The sequence below is a fragment of the Eleginops maclovinus genome, chromosome 10 (genome assembly GCF_036324505.1).
Source record: "Eleginops maclovinus isolate JMC-PN-2008 ecotype Puerto Natales chromosome 10, JC_Emac_rtc_rv5, whole genome shotgun sequence".
NCBI classification, from domain to species: domain Eukaryota; kingdom Metazoa; phylum Chordata; class Actinopteri; order Perciformes; family Eleginopidae; genus Eleginops; species Eleginops maclovinus.
In genome coordinates, this window is record NC_086358.1 from 10,189,989 (window position 1) to 10,205,101 (window position 15,113).

The window sequence follows — 15,113 nt, forward strand, 5'->3', positions numbered from 1 at the left end:
GAGAAGGTTCTACTGCGGCGGAGGCAGTAGAGCCTCCTTTAATACTTACTTTCTCCCATTAACCGCACTATAGGAACCACCATATTTCTTGCGGTTTCCTATTAACTCTATGATTTCAGGGACGTAGCTCGCAAACATGGCCTAAGGAGAAGATAGGAGACAGAAGAAGAGACTAAAAAAAAGATAGGCAGAGAAGAGCAGGTCCTCTATTTCTACTTTTAAAGAAATACGTTTAAAAGAGGAACTCTACTTTGTGTAGGAGGAGTATTAGTATTTATCCATAAAAAATAAAAGCTTAATTCAAATTAGCCGTCTGAATGTAGCCTTAAGGTCAATCAGTTACATTCCAAATGTCAAGAAAAGTATGAACGTGGAAAAGGAAATTATAAGGCCAATATTTACGTATATTGGCAGAATATAGGAGAAAAATGACAGCTGATGAGTGGTATGTCAATCTGCGATAGAAAAATAGAAAATATAAAAATTAAGAAAAAGCCTTATGTGCCATGTTTCGTCCAACAAACACTTGTCAAGTTGATTTGAACAGCACAGCCGAATGGATGGCAAACATTAACTCCTATTGGCTACAAAACTGACAGGGGATCAAGTTATATTTGACAGATTTTACTCAGAGCTAAATAAAATTGTTGAATCTTGATGCCTCTGTGTGTTTATGAGCAACATGTTATCCTGGTTAGTTCTACTACAGGCTACTACAAGACCATTTATATATTTTGTATCCATCAAGAAAAACAACCACAAGAAAATAAATCCACAGTCATTAAACACTAACACAAAATATGTGTTTTTTATCCGTTTAGTTTTTTGAAATTGCAGAACTGTTGTTATTTCAGACGTTCAGACAGTAACTTGTATATTATATACCCTTGTATTAATTTGTTCCAGTTTTTAACTTAATCTGTGTATATTTACACCAAGGTTAATATTATAATTAAATCCTGCTGCCAGACAAATTTGATATCTTTAAAAGTTTAGCGTCTCCATTATTTAAAACATAATTCTGCTGGTTCGACCAATGTTTACATTTACACCATAACTTTGTTCTTCCATCCGGATAAAGATGCCGTTTTTTTTCTTGCAATATAAATGAGAGATTTACTTGAATCTGACATTTACTGATTAAAAAGGTAGCTTTGGCTTTCCATGGAAATACAAAACGTATCTCTCTGTTCTCCTTATTATACGTTTCATCATACCTTTTTTTCCCCCGATCAAAACTTCATGATCAGGATAACAATGTCCTCTAAATTATCTTCGGCTACAGGTAAGTATTTTTTTTTCCGTAACATTAAAGATTTATTTTTATCCTCTCGTATAAAAACTTCCCCTAATGCAATTGATTGCCTAATAGCTGTTAAATATGTGAGCTAATGTTGCTATACATCCATCCAGCTAGACCATAAAAGTCATCGCTGAGACAATGTGTTTGTTGGAAAGAGGGAGGGGAGGCAGGAGGGTGGAGCTACCTGAAACCGCAATACTTTTAAAGTTAATAACAAATTCTTCAATATTATATGTCATATATGAATTAATAAACATTACTGCAAACAACTGATACAATAGATGACATGCAACATACTGTGGGAAATTTGAGAGCCACAAACACACCCCTATGTAAACAACAGGTGAAGGGCGTCCTGAACGTCCCGGCGTTAGCTAACACCTGTCGGGTGTGATGATTGGTTGCATGGAGGCTTTTAAGCAGGAATAAGTAATGAGAGGGATTTTTACCAAACCACCAAGGATGAAGAAGACCATAAACAGCCGGCCCAGGGTGGTTTTTGCATAAACGTCTCCATAGCCCACAGTGGACATGGTAACCATGAGTAAGTAGACACATTCCCAGTAGGAAAGTGCTTGGAAATTCTGGAAGTTTTCCCAGGGATCCCCTGAGTTTTCCACCTAGAGAAAAAGGTTGAGATGTGAACAACAACCAAAAAACCATAGAAATAGAGAATCTTGACATTGCAATAAAGGTACATAAAATGAGCAGCCATTCCCAACAACACCAAAATGCTTTCCCATCAACTTGAATGGCTCCCACTAACTTACCAAATGAATAAACCCTGCTGCAGTTAGCCATGTGCTTATGAAGATTGAACACAGGTTTACCAGCTTTATCGAGTTGCTATTTCAAAAAGAACGGAACAAAAAATACGAGTCATTCATTATTTGATATATCGGAATCAGCAAAATAAATGTAATTTGTTAGATTGGAAGATAAATGCTCTCAAATATCATATATCAAAAGCTTGATTCAACAAAAACATAGCATGCTCAGCTCTCTGCAATGACTTTCATGTTATGACAATTATGTTTTAAAGAATATGTTAGGGATTAAAGTGCATACTTAGTTTTATTTTTGTTGGTTATAAAAGTCGTCGGCTCTATGAGATGTTTACTTTCACACATGCATTTTATAGGGAAATGTTCTCCTCACTATGAACGTGAGACTTTCACGTGTGCTATTCTAAAATAATAGAGTATATGTGTTATTGTTGCTAGCATGACCTCTATCCTCTCCTACTTGTTCTGTTTTTACCTTCATCTCAGTGAATGAGAGAGGAGATTATTCTCAAGCATTTTGTTACGCTGTAAGCTCTGTCTGACATCTGTGCAGAAAGCTTTAATTCTAAACAGCGAGGAGACAAACAGAAAGCTGTATCGCTTAAGACTCCATCATTCGAGGGCACGTAACTGTAGTACTGAGGAGTAAACTTTATATCAATTTACCAAAGCAAATGAAAACATATCATCATGCAAAATTTGAGGCAAAACATTGCATCAGAGCTCGAGTTTCCCCTTCAAAATAAAGCCATATCCATGCAGAAGTCCATGCAATATTTACACATTATAAACTGTTTGCTACATTGGGAAAAGGTTGAATAATTTAAGTAATCTTACCTTGTCTTTAGAATATTCAAAAACTGTAAAATTTCTGAGAACTGTATCAATCTTAAGGCCCTTAAAAACCTCAAGCCTGTGAGAAAAGAGACCATAAAGAAGTTATCAGAGATGATCAATAACAATTTGAACAACATCCAAAGCATTTCGACGGTGGTTTAACAAAAACACAGTACCTTTCAGAGGTTCATCCATGTTTATCCACTTTGAATTCATTTTGATAAAAAAGTATACTCCAACTAACCAAGCAAAACACAGCCTCACTGTATCAGAAAATAAACTTTCGAAATAGGTTGAAAAAAACAAAAGCTACTCTACATCCCAGATGTCGCCTCACAAACTGACACCAGTCTTTTTTAATCTCAGGAGCCTCGAACAGCACCGGCGTCTACCTGACACACATTTCATTCCTGCTGGGAGAACTCTGATCATGGACGAGATAGAGACCTGGATTAAAGACAGGTGGACGATGTCACAGCAAACTCAATGATTAAACGTGACGTCAAAACCTACATTTGAGGGTATTTATGTGGGAAAAAAAGCTTGAGCCTCTTGCCAAGAGTTCAAGGACGGCAAAACACAAACCACAACAGCAGTGACAAACCAGCCTGAGCTCCCGTACATGATCTTTGATTGACTGTATCATTTCATCATTTAAGCTACATATACCTTAAAACACAACCTTATAAGCAGTTAACCAAAGTGTCTGTTCAAAACGTTGAGATTATTAACACAGATATACCAATCTCCTATAAAATCTTTTCTCATAAGGCAAAATGACGCATTTTCTTGTTTTTCTTTAGGTACAATTCACTAAAGTAAATTAAACATAACATAGGAGTCAAAGCCAAATGACTCATAGATGTGACTCAGTTTGAAAACAGCAAAATCCACCGCAGTGTCGGTGCTGCATTAACAAATAAAAGCCACCTCAAGCCAAGTGAAATCCATCTCTGCATGCTTCAATCGTGGGGGGACACATTTCCTTGCTGGCATTGATTGTGAGTAAAAATGCCAAATAAGACAAATCAAAGATGTTACGGGACATAATTTAGCCTCAGAAATATAAATGACTAATCTTTTAGGGAATGATGTACTCATGGTGTGCCTGGCCAGAGCTCGTTTTTCATTTCAAGTGAGTTTGCCAGATGGGGGGTATAATACAGAGCAAATCCTGAACCTGAACCAGTTCCAGCTGGAGTCCAGACACCTCTGGACACGCCAGCCCTCAGCTTTATATGAGATTCCCCTCATTCACACGTCCAGCAGGTCTTACCCCAGTAGGAGATTACACGGAAGCATGAACTGAGGCTGTGGCAGATGCCGTCCTGGTCCTCTTTCTCGCTGACCTGCCCGTGGACCATCCTGACCCTGTAGCCCTTCTGAAAGAGCTCCCCGGTCGATTTCTTTCGCCTTCTTGTGTTAGAAATCGTCTGAGAGTGTGTGCCTCCATCGGGCCCCCTGTACACTAACATCTTTGTAGGAATCATGTCTGCAAGTTACTGTAGGTATACAAACAAAAAAAGTCCAAAATCTGCTTCACATCCACATCTTTGCTATTCTGCATTCACAATGCAAGGTTTCATGTAAAAAACAAATATGATCCTCCTCCAAAAAGAGTGAAGAAGCGAAAAGAATCAGGTGCTTTCATGATGCGTCCGTCCAACAGGTCTGCTTCAAAGCACTCTTTATGAAGAAGCCTTTTTGATTTGATTTACCTCAGACCTTCAGAGCATCCTCGCTGTGATCAGGCGTGTTCAGCGAGCTTAAAGCAAACCCTTTTCCCATCAGGATATTAGAGTGTAAGCTCCTTTAGGATTCATCCAGGGAAAGGAAGAGGCCAGGCAGCGTGTCGGTCCATCAGCTGGCTCCACAATTCCTATAACCCCACAACTGCTCCCGACAAACCAAATTTCATTCTCTAATCTTGGACAAGAACAGCATGTCTCGCCTTTATAGCAGGAAACAAGTCATGTGAATGGCCGGCAAAGCTGTTTATGGAAAAATGACAAGCTTTGGCAATCTTTGTGTTTTTTTATGGATTTAGTGCTTCTGCAATAATCCCTAAATTAATCACAGATGATGTAATAACCGCTATTGTAGTACATGTTAAATCAAAATGCGCAGCATGAAAAATGTCACAGCAAAGACAAGAAAAAGAACAGCTGATATAAATCTACTGTATCTGCAAAATCCATTTAATCCGAAATGTGAACATTTGTTTGTATAAATGTGCAACTGCCCTAAATTCTACTATCGTAATTAAAAAGGGGTCAAAATGTTGGATTCATTTGCAGTTTCTCTTTAAAAAATAGGGGGAAAAGTTAAACATACATTTCCTCCTCAGAATGTTAACTCTTTGGTTCCCTGGTCTTACTGTTTATACAGGGAAACATGTATGTTTATGTTGATAAAATGTGTAAGTGTTATGGTATGGTACTGTAATATGAGCTGCTGGCATAGCCTAGAGCAGCGATTCCCCACCTGGAGGTCAGGACCCCCAAAAGGTTGACAACATAAACTGATTAGCAGTAAGAACAAATGATGTTTTTACTACACACAGTTATGTTAATCTTTCAGTCTCTCCATTAATCTGAGCTGTTTCATGTAGTATTATTATAACATGCGAGTCCCTTTTTAATCAGTTTACTATTTCTTTAAATAAGAAAATATATATCACTATATATGAGAATTTCCGATTGTGAGACTTGTATATGGCGCAAGGAGAGATTACTTTGAATTAAAGGGTCAAAAGCAAAAAGGGTTAAACATACAAAATATGAAATCTATCTACAGTTTCATTAATAAATATCTGATATTGTTATTATTGTAGTACTCAATATACACTACTTTACAGCATTCAAAATTGAAGACATCAAGTGTTAGTTAAGAACAAAAGGCCTCTTTAAGAGTTTTGAACTTCGGCTCAGAGAGAAAGAGTGGGGACCAAGAGATGAATATATTATGTTCTGTTTCTCTCATAATATTATCACTTGATTATTCAACTGTCAGAGATTAATTCTCTGCCTGTATTTTACCCCTGAAGCAGGGCAGAGTCACCTTTACTGAGTTCAGATTTGTAGTAAAAAAGTGTTTATACGCATGAAGCCACTGCATGTTGTTTCGCCATCTTCTATGCGACATCAACAATGTGCGTACTGCTCTCCCTACCCCATGCATCAATGTTAGTATGAAAGAAATTTAGCACATATGGCATATGTATGTGTGTCAAAATGTTCAGACAGCAGGATTGGCAGACTGTCAGAGCGACCAGTGAAATATGGAGTTTGATCAGAAGAGGGAGTTGGACAGCTGCGAACAGATGTTGCTGAGCTGGGCATGACCTCCTCACTTGTTCGACCTCAGTTCAACTTAACAGTAAATAAGTCACTAATCCTGCACGACCCACAGCTCCCCGACCATATTGGCCGAGATTATTTCTGTCAAAATTCTTTCCCGTTCTAAAAGCCACAGGAAATGTCTTGAATGAATAACAAACATGTGTTTAAATTGTAATACAGTTTTAGACACAATACAAAAACATGTGTAGTCTTGCATGAAGTGAAAATAAGATAATACTGTGCCAGGTGCATGAATCCCAGAACCAATATGCATGTGAAGAAAGATGAAATCAGAACAAAAAAGTACACATGTTAAAATGTTGCATATAAATTGGCCATAGGAAAACACAGAGATTAACCTAAATTAACCAGTCGTACTGTCCTGTGTCCACTAGATGGCACCAGGTCCCAGCATTAGCAAACTCTGCTTTTATTGTTTTCACACCATAAGTCACAGTACATCAGCCTAGGGAAATACTCCGGCACGTTGTGCAACTGTACCTATCAAGCTGTCATATTGACTCTAAAGCAGAGGGTGTTCATTGCTGGTGTTAGCAACACGGTAGGCTTGTTCCTCGGCTGACAGGAGAAGAAACGCAGCTATAAAAACCTGTAATGCATCAAAAAAAGCTCCCCCTTAATCCTGTAATTCCTCACAGACCTTTCTGAGTGATGAGTTTCACACATTTAGGAGATTGGCTTCCATTCAAGCCTTCAAGCCCTCAACAAAGCCTATTAACCATTTTTATCCATTGAGGTATTTCAATCAATCATAGCTTGAATTCATCCGAGTGTTATTGCAGGTGTGCTGGAGAGGTGAAGGGCATGTGAAAAACACCTGCAGAACAAAGGCCACTGCCGAAAAGACATGACCGAAGCCATTGAAGGGATAACATCTCCATTTAAATCAACCTGCATAAGTAATCGTTTAAATGGCACACCAGATGATATACATACAATGTTTGATAGCATTGTCATGCAAACAAGCATAAGTTAGACGAGTAAAGCAAATAAAGCTTTTTGATCGCCATGCTATATAATTTTCATGCTGGAGCAACATTTTTTATTTGCTGGAGTATTTTACAGAAATAATGAGGATCGTTTGGACTTTTCATGCATGTCATGCAACGTCCCAAAAAGTGAAATCCATGACAAAAATATCAAACATATGTGGCTGATATTGCAGCTGTGCCATAAAATACTTGGTGGTTCTCTTTTCGCAGCTTTAGTGGGGTGCTGAGATTATCTGGTGCGTTCACTGACAGCTGTTAGACCTGTTGTATCCACCTGGAGGCAGCACAGCCTCCCTGGAAATAAAAAGCCCAGAGATGCACTGTACAATGCTAGGCCTGTTTATAAGCATCCTTACCCAGCCAGCTCCTGTTCAGATACACTGACACAAACACCGGAGGAACTGTGAAGAAGTCCACCACCGAGTTCACTTCCAACCAGAACCACAGCTTGTCATTGGCAGCAATGAACTGAGGGAGATAAAGGGTTACCAGTAAGATTCACACGGTACACTGATAAGAGTGTCAATAAAGACGGGTACATTTTTTAATGTTGGCAACTTCAGCTTTACTTACCCGGAGGCCGAAGTACAGCAAGAAGAACACGTTGAACGCCATGTCGATCTGCAACGTGAAGTCTTTGTAGAAGTTCTGACAGGACTCGATAGGACTAAAACACAAAGAGAGAAACAAAGTATGTAAATATCTTACAAAGAGTGATGGGGAAGTGAGGAAAGGGTTGGTAAAATGCATATATTTATTCAAAAATAAAGTATAAAAGATGCATTCTTCACTTGCTGTTTCCATTTTTAAGCTTTTCAAAAGAAGAGGAACTTAATTATTGAAAAAAGTGCAATAGTTGGTATTTTTACAAAGTTTTTTCTGCTGAGAAAGGACATGCATTTATTGTCACTCAAGCAAAAACTTGTTGAGACGTCTGATTAACCCTTAAATAACTGCAAACAAATCTGTCATATTCCAGGTGCTATATCACTTAATGAAAATGTTGCCACTTTTTCCGATAACATCTCAGGTAGAAATTAAATCAAGATGATGGAAATGCAGAACAAAAGCAGTAGTTTAAGGGTTAAATGCATGCAGGGTTCATGTCTTCTTTTATGAATCAGGCAGCCATAGCAAATGCTAGCAATGCAGTGAAGTCTCACCCTCAAAAAGCTTGTATCTGGCACAAAGAATTCAAATAAAGAGAAATAATTAACCAAGTAAAGGTGACTGTAATAGGTTAGTAGTTCGATAAAAATGATGACCTGGAAAATAAAATATATTGTTTCAAAATATTATTCACACCCAAAGGGAAAAAACAAGGCGGTGACGGTTAATTTACTTATGGGGAACATATATTTGATTAATATTCAATTATTAATCAAATATATGAATAGTTGAGTTCAAATAAGGACTTTTATGATGGACTGGTTTATTGTGTTACCGCTGAGAAAAAATGTAGTCGATAAATGAAAGGTGTGCCGGTAAACGAACGGGAAACAATTCTGCTAATTGATTAAATATTTCAGTTGTTTATCAAACCAAACCCTCAGAACTCAGCTTACTTGTTTTTTCAATCTTACTTAAAGCTAATTTATTATTTGTACAATTATCTATAGAAAATACTTCACAGCCCTAAAGAAGTGCTTGTCAAACCAACATTGGGTTGGTAAATAATGATTAACAGGACCAGAAGCATAAAAAACATACAGTAAATGAATCACATTGCGACTGTAATTGTTTGTGTGAATTGTAGGATAATACTGTATGTCATCAGTCCTCTAAATAATTAAAGTAATGAATCTGTGAAGGAAAAGTTACTCTTGGCTAAGTCTTTAGTATTCATGGACATATCCAACCCCTGATGATGGGCAACAAATGTACGTATATTGCTTTGTTGAAAGTAAAAATGACGGTTGGAAATCACTCCCATAAAGCAGGTTACTGTCAATCATGGCTTTCCTTTCCTTAGCATTTTAACTAGATCCCTCTCATACATTCAGTTTATTTGATGCCTCTGTAAACACCACACTACTCAACAGCAACAGTCGACCCTGTGCTGTTTAATACGGTTCGGATTAAAGCAAATAGCTTTTGTTATGTAAAAGACTCTACTAAATTCAGTTTGATAAAACTCAGTTGTGCCAGAGTTAGAATGAGGTAACGTAAAAAAAAAAAACTTGGGGATTATTCTGAACCGATCTGATGCACTGTACTGACGCTCAGGTCAGTGATGTGATGACGAGGAACCCAACCGTCCTCATCGCCCTCAGGCAGCCGTCATATCTGGTCCTGAGGCTAATCCGGACAGTATAATATAAAAATCCTTTGTATTCACGAAATAACAAGACTATTTAAGATCTTTGTCGGCGCATCTTAAAAGCAAAACAATCCACATCCAAATCCTCATGTAAATCCTCATCATCCATCATGTAACTGTTCCTTCTGGTTATCTGATTATGTAAGGGAAACTGGATGTTTTTACTGTGCTTTATAAATATGTGGCTATATTTTCCTCTTCTGGTATAGCATCTCTTTAAAAAGCTTGCTATTATTTTTTCCCAATTTTATTACAACTGTTACAACCAATGTATCGTTTTCATCTTCTCCATAAAAGTCAATAAAAAATAATAAATAATGAAATATTTTCAGCTATACATGTACACTGTTTTAAGACAAATCCGTCTTCTAAAAAGATTACCAAAGATCATCATCAGAGTTTTTTGTATGTGGTTAATATTAATTTAGACATTGTAATTGTGTAGGATATCCTGATATATATGCTTTCGTAGACGCTTCAGTTAAAATTTAATTAATTATATTATTAAATCTTGCCAAGCCCTAATTGTAAATTGTCTTGCACATGGATAATTGATCTGGAAAATAACCGGTCGTCTTTCAGAGCATCTTTAGGTCCCTATACGTTGGATAGTTCTGCCCTCATTCACTGTAATGACACGTCAGCCCTCCAAATCCCTGTCATAGCAGGGTGACAGACCATATAGCGCAGGCCAACCTGACTGCTAAATAATTGAGTTCCAGTAGACCTGGTTTGGAAAAGGACTAAGCCTGTTATGGATCACAAACCAGCCCTGCTCTGAGTCGCTCTGGTCTCTCTCTTCCTCATTCGATAAAGTCTCAGATCAAACAGGAAAGGAGACCTTCATGTTGGCTGATGGCACCGCACGTGAATTACAACCTTGATGGTCAAGAAAAACTGAATCCACTGAAAGTGAATGACCATCCTGATCAGTTGTTGTTTTAAATGTTTGTTACGGTTTAAGTTCTTTAGGTTTGTAAGCTTAATGTGTTGAAGAAATCAATGGATGGAAATGAAGCAAGAAAATACATCCTTAACAAGAGTGACTAAGATTTCAACACCACTTTTAAATACTTCGATTGCTCAATATCACTGCTGAGTTTGACACCCAGCTCTGCTTTATTCATGAAACAACAAAGGAGAGTGCGTCTTACAAATCAAACGAGACTACTGTATGTAGAAGCACAGGTTGAAAAGTAGGACACCATTACAGCTTTATTATCCCTTCGCTGCATGCAGCTCTAACTGAACTGAAACTTAGTGGTTCTTGTTTTGTTGACGTCTCTCTTGTGTCACTTCCAGCCAGGTTGGCCCGCCCATCATACGACAGCCGCAGCAGCCCGCAGGACTAATTACAGGAAGGACTGTATCTGTTACAGGGTGCTGCCAATTACAAGCATGCAAGAGAGCAGCTAACTGGCTCTCTTTCTTTAACTACAGGGCTTGTTGGGTTAGCAGGAAGTGAAAGACACTATCTGAATAATAGAAAGCCCTGGACAAGATTAAATGAACACTTGGACAAAGAGCCTGGTGTATGAATATGAATATAAGTCAACCAACAGGTGCTTCAGCATCATACCTCATTGTGTATTTAACAAAGTCCTTACTTATGCATGAGAGTTAAAGACAGAGGTCGTAGGTCATCTTTCATCAATTGTAAAAGGTATGGGATGCTCCTACAAGCAATGTGGTGAGCACAGGAGGCCACAGATGGAATTGCTGAGAATGTAACTCTACCTGAGCTTGTCCAGTTAATGAAATGAGATCATGCTCACAACCCACATCAGAGAAAGTCAAGCCCTTAGCTGTATGCAGCCTTATAAAATAACAAATAACCTGCCTCCAGGTCATGAGCCAGAAAACAAAGTTTACAGCCCGTTTTCTCTTAAAATTACTCAGCGGAGACTCCCTTTGGCTTGATAAAGCTTTTATCCGGTGTATTTAGCTCTACTTGTTAATGGCACTTCCTGCTCAAACATCAGCAGGCTGCAGTTACAGTAAACTAATACTAATGGGGTCTTCCACTTCCTCCAGTTCGATGAGCGATGGTGATTGGTTTTGAACAGGAACTTGGGTCTTTCCTGCCTGTTTGATAGTCTGATCCTTTTGTACAGAGATTACGCACATTTCATCAGTGAGCTCTGGCTGTTTGTCAGCAGAGACCTTCAGTAAGCTCAGAGCAGTTAACCTGGAAGGGGATTGGATAAAAACAGCCAGCAAGTACATGCTCTCAAATACCATATACAGAGCACAAAGCACTCCGAATAATTAGGGAGGAACTACAGTATATGCGCTATATGAGGATTTATGAGATTGGAGCAAACAGTTAATGGCTGGGTCCTCAGAGGGTATTATAAATCATAAATGTCTAAAACTCATACAATTTTACCTCGGACCAATCCAATCATTCTAACTGAAGCATCATCAATTTAACAGCAGGATTTCAGAAGACCCGAACGGAGCTCAAGGAATGAATAGGACATCCTGAAAATGAGTCAGCATATTTTAAGTTCCGGTTCCCTCTCCTCAAATGCTTTTTTGTTAGATGCTTGAGCACTCAAAGACCTAATGACTCAAGGCCAATTCTCAGTTTCTTGATTTCTCAAATATTCTGCAGTGGAGCAGGTTAAAGGTTAATTGTGTCATATAAGCTAAAGTAGTGGCATAATTAAGTACAATGATTAATGTGAAAAATACTTACTCAGAAGAATCAATGAAGTATATAACAAGGGCTCCGATGCTGAGAGCAAAGACGAGCACCACCTGGAAAAAATAAAAAAGGAGCATGTTACAACACTACTAGTTCAGAACAAAACAATGTTCCTTCTTTGGAGGCTTGGCACTCATAGGAAAGGGCATAAGGAGGGAGCCAGATGTTTGCTTGAAATGCTTTTGACTGGAGTGGAAACACAAATGTATTCTATTATTTTAAGTGGTTTGTAGAGTGTGGAGGAGGAGAAAAATATAATTCAGAAAGTGTTTAGAAAAGCACAGAATATGTAAAATGATATAACATATTTTTGTCTGATCTTTCTAAAGCTGCAAGACCACTAATCGATTAAACGAAAATGTATCTACACATTTTAAACTGAATAATATGTGAATTTTTCACTATTTTCAGACATAACGATGATTCAGCAGCTTTAGATCCTTTGTTCTACAACTTGCACAGAATTACTAGAAATGACTCATTAACATTGTTTGAGATTGTCAGCAAATATGTAATGCCTTTAAATGAGCATAAACAGACTTTAATAGGGCTTCTCAGGCTCATGATTGTGCTATATAAATAAATGAGAAAAGAGTCACAATTTGGAGCAACAGTGTCACAAACAGTCTCATCAGTACTGTATATATGACAGTGTAAATAAATACATGAGAGCTCAGCTCATCATGTAAATAGGCAGCGGAAGAGTGGGCGAGGTGACAGAAATGGCTTCAGCTTTCACAGACACAAACAAGGAAGGATGCCGCTGAGCCCCAAGCTTCTAGTGGCCACGGTGGAGCAACATGAGAATCAAACCAGGGGCCTCGCTTTGACTGATCACTCTGCCTTTCACAGACATGCTGTTGAATAAACTGAAGCATGGAGTGTGTGGAGACGTTCAAAAAGGCAGGAATATGAGATCTATGGGTGTTAGTAAACTAATCAGGTGAGAGCTCTGAGACTGGTAGAGGTAAAACTTGAGTGAATACAACAAGAAATCGGACCACAACTTAAATACAAATAGAAAAACTGGGAATTAACAAAGAAAAATTCAGCATATATTGATTGTTAGGAGGAAAACAGAGCTTGTAGTTACGATCAATGTTACCTGTAAGAAAACAACCTGTGTTCTCCCCTGACACAATGCTACTGTCACTCAGAATCACAGTTAAATTCAAAAGTGACTGCTGTCATGTTGTGTTTGTCAACCAGAGAAGAAAGTGGAAGATTATCAAAGCTGAAGGGGCAGGGGACAAAATCCCTGTTACCTAACTAGAGGGGACTTATTAGAAAGTAGGCTACACGTAACTAAACCACTGCCATTTGGGTTAAAAAACACGCAGGTTTTAAGTCTTTAAAGAAATGCAGTTAATTGTACATTAATAATGATTTGAAGTAGAAAAGAAAAGCAGCTCATTAATACTGATGCGTTATGAGTGTTATTTTCCTTTGTAAACGTCAGTGCTAATGCGGGATTTAGAAAGACGTACAAAAAGGTTTCTTCCAGACAGCAGAACAAACGTTTTTCAGCCTGAAATACACTGCCGGGTTATCCACGACCCTACCTGGCTTTCATCTATTTAGAAATGACACAAAGGCCATCCTGAATAAGAAACCGATGGGCATCCATAATGAATAAGCTCAGCCTAATTCATTTCCATGATGTGAAATTGTATTGTCAACCTGCAACCACTGATGGCTCCGTAATGACAAAAAGCACCCGCATGCATTTTTAATCGACCCTTCCTCTTTGAAAGCCAGGAAATCTCTTTATGCCTCTGACCAGCCCAGTTTAGAAACTTGAAACAATGTTGGTGCAACCCTAGAAATGCTAATGTCCCTGGCAGAGGTACATTCAGTGATGGCAGTAAATAAGATACACGGGTTGCAACAAAGGGGGAGCAATCATGACTGGGTTTGTCAATGACAGCCAGTGCCAGGATTCATCATTCATCTCATTCAGCGGATAATGAGGCATCACATCTGTATCTTCAGCCACCCTCAGCCATTTACTGGCAGATGGCTGCAGCTGTGAGGAGGCGCAGTGAGCTCGGACTCAGAGAGAGAAGCGACGACAGCGCAGGCCCTCTGCATGACGGCCACCAGAGCTGCCAGACAGACTCCAATTTGCATCTTCCTTCTCTTAACTAACTCGTACACTCTTCATTTCAAACTGTCGCCAATTAAAAGATAGGAGAGGAAGTTATTGTAAGAGTCAAAGCAGTCGCATTTAACTTGAGAAGAGTCAAGTCCAAGTAATTAAAACAAGTCAATATCAAATATCAAGTAAGAGAATCTGTGAAAAAAATGCAAAAAAAATCTCCGGCCCTTCCGATAAAAGAAAGAATAATAATTCCAAACATTTTATGAAATTATCATAAATGTTATGTGGGAAACAACATCTTCAAGTTCAACTTTCATCACAGATTATAATCCACCAATGATTTTGTTGTTGATACACAGTATGTCACAGCCCTGCAGAGTGCACCTTAAGGTCTCAAGCATTCAGAAGTCAACCTACAAACAACGGAGAACCCACTCATGCTCCTCCACTCTTCCTGGAGTATGACTCATCAACAAGCATGAAAAGCCTGCCAAAGATTCAGAAACACAGCTCCCAGAGTAAGAGGTCTTTTACTGAGGGAGCTAACTCCAATGGTCTGTCACCCTAACTGATAATTCAGAGTAAAATTACATTCCTGGCATCGAGGCAAATTACGTATTTTCAACATTAAGCAACGGAAACCAAGGCTGCTTTTAGTTTTAACTGTAGCCTGGAATAATATTATTCCACCGCAGAGGTCCAG

At 38.5% G+C, this 15,113-nt stretch overlaps 1 protein-coding gene across 7 annotated transcripts in view; it reads right to left on the reverse strand.

Moving 5' to 3' along the window:
* The window catches only part of LOC134871237 (calcium-activated potassium channel subunit alpha-1), a 70,823-nt gene that overhangs the window by 29,377 nt on the left and 26,333 nt on the right, over nt 1-15,113 (reverse strand). For 5 of the 7 annotated variants that reach the window (XM_063893917.1, XM_063893915.1, XM_063893913.1 and 2 more), the window contains exons 3-9: nt 12,301-12,362; nt 7,853-7,946; nt 7,636-7,747; nt 2,926-3,001; nt 2,074-2,149; nt 1,753-1,923; nt 50-141 (exon numbers count right to left, since the gene is read on the reverse strand). In XM_063893917.1, the coding sequence (XP_063749987.1) occupies nt 50-141; nt 1,753-1,923; nt 2,074-2,149; nt 2,926-3,001; nt 7,636-7,747; nt 7,853-7,946; nt 12,301-12,362 (683 nt within the window). Of the gene's footprint in view, nt 1-49; nt 142-1,752; nt 1,924-2,073; nt 2,150-2,925; nt 3,002-3,101; nt 4,388-7,635; nt 7,748-7,852; nt 7,947-12,300; nt 12,363-15,113 lie in introns of those variants that run through there. The other 2 variants (XM_063893914.1, XM_063893920.1) reach the window with 2 other exon arrangements.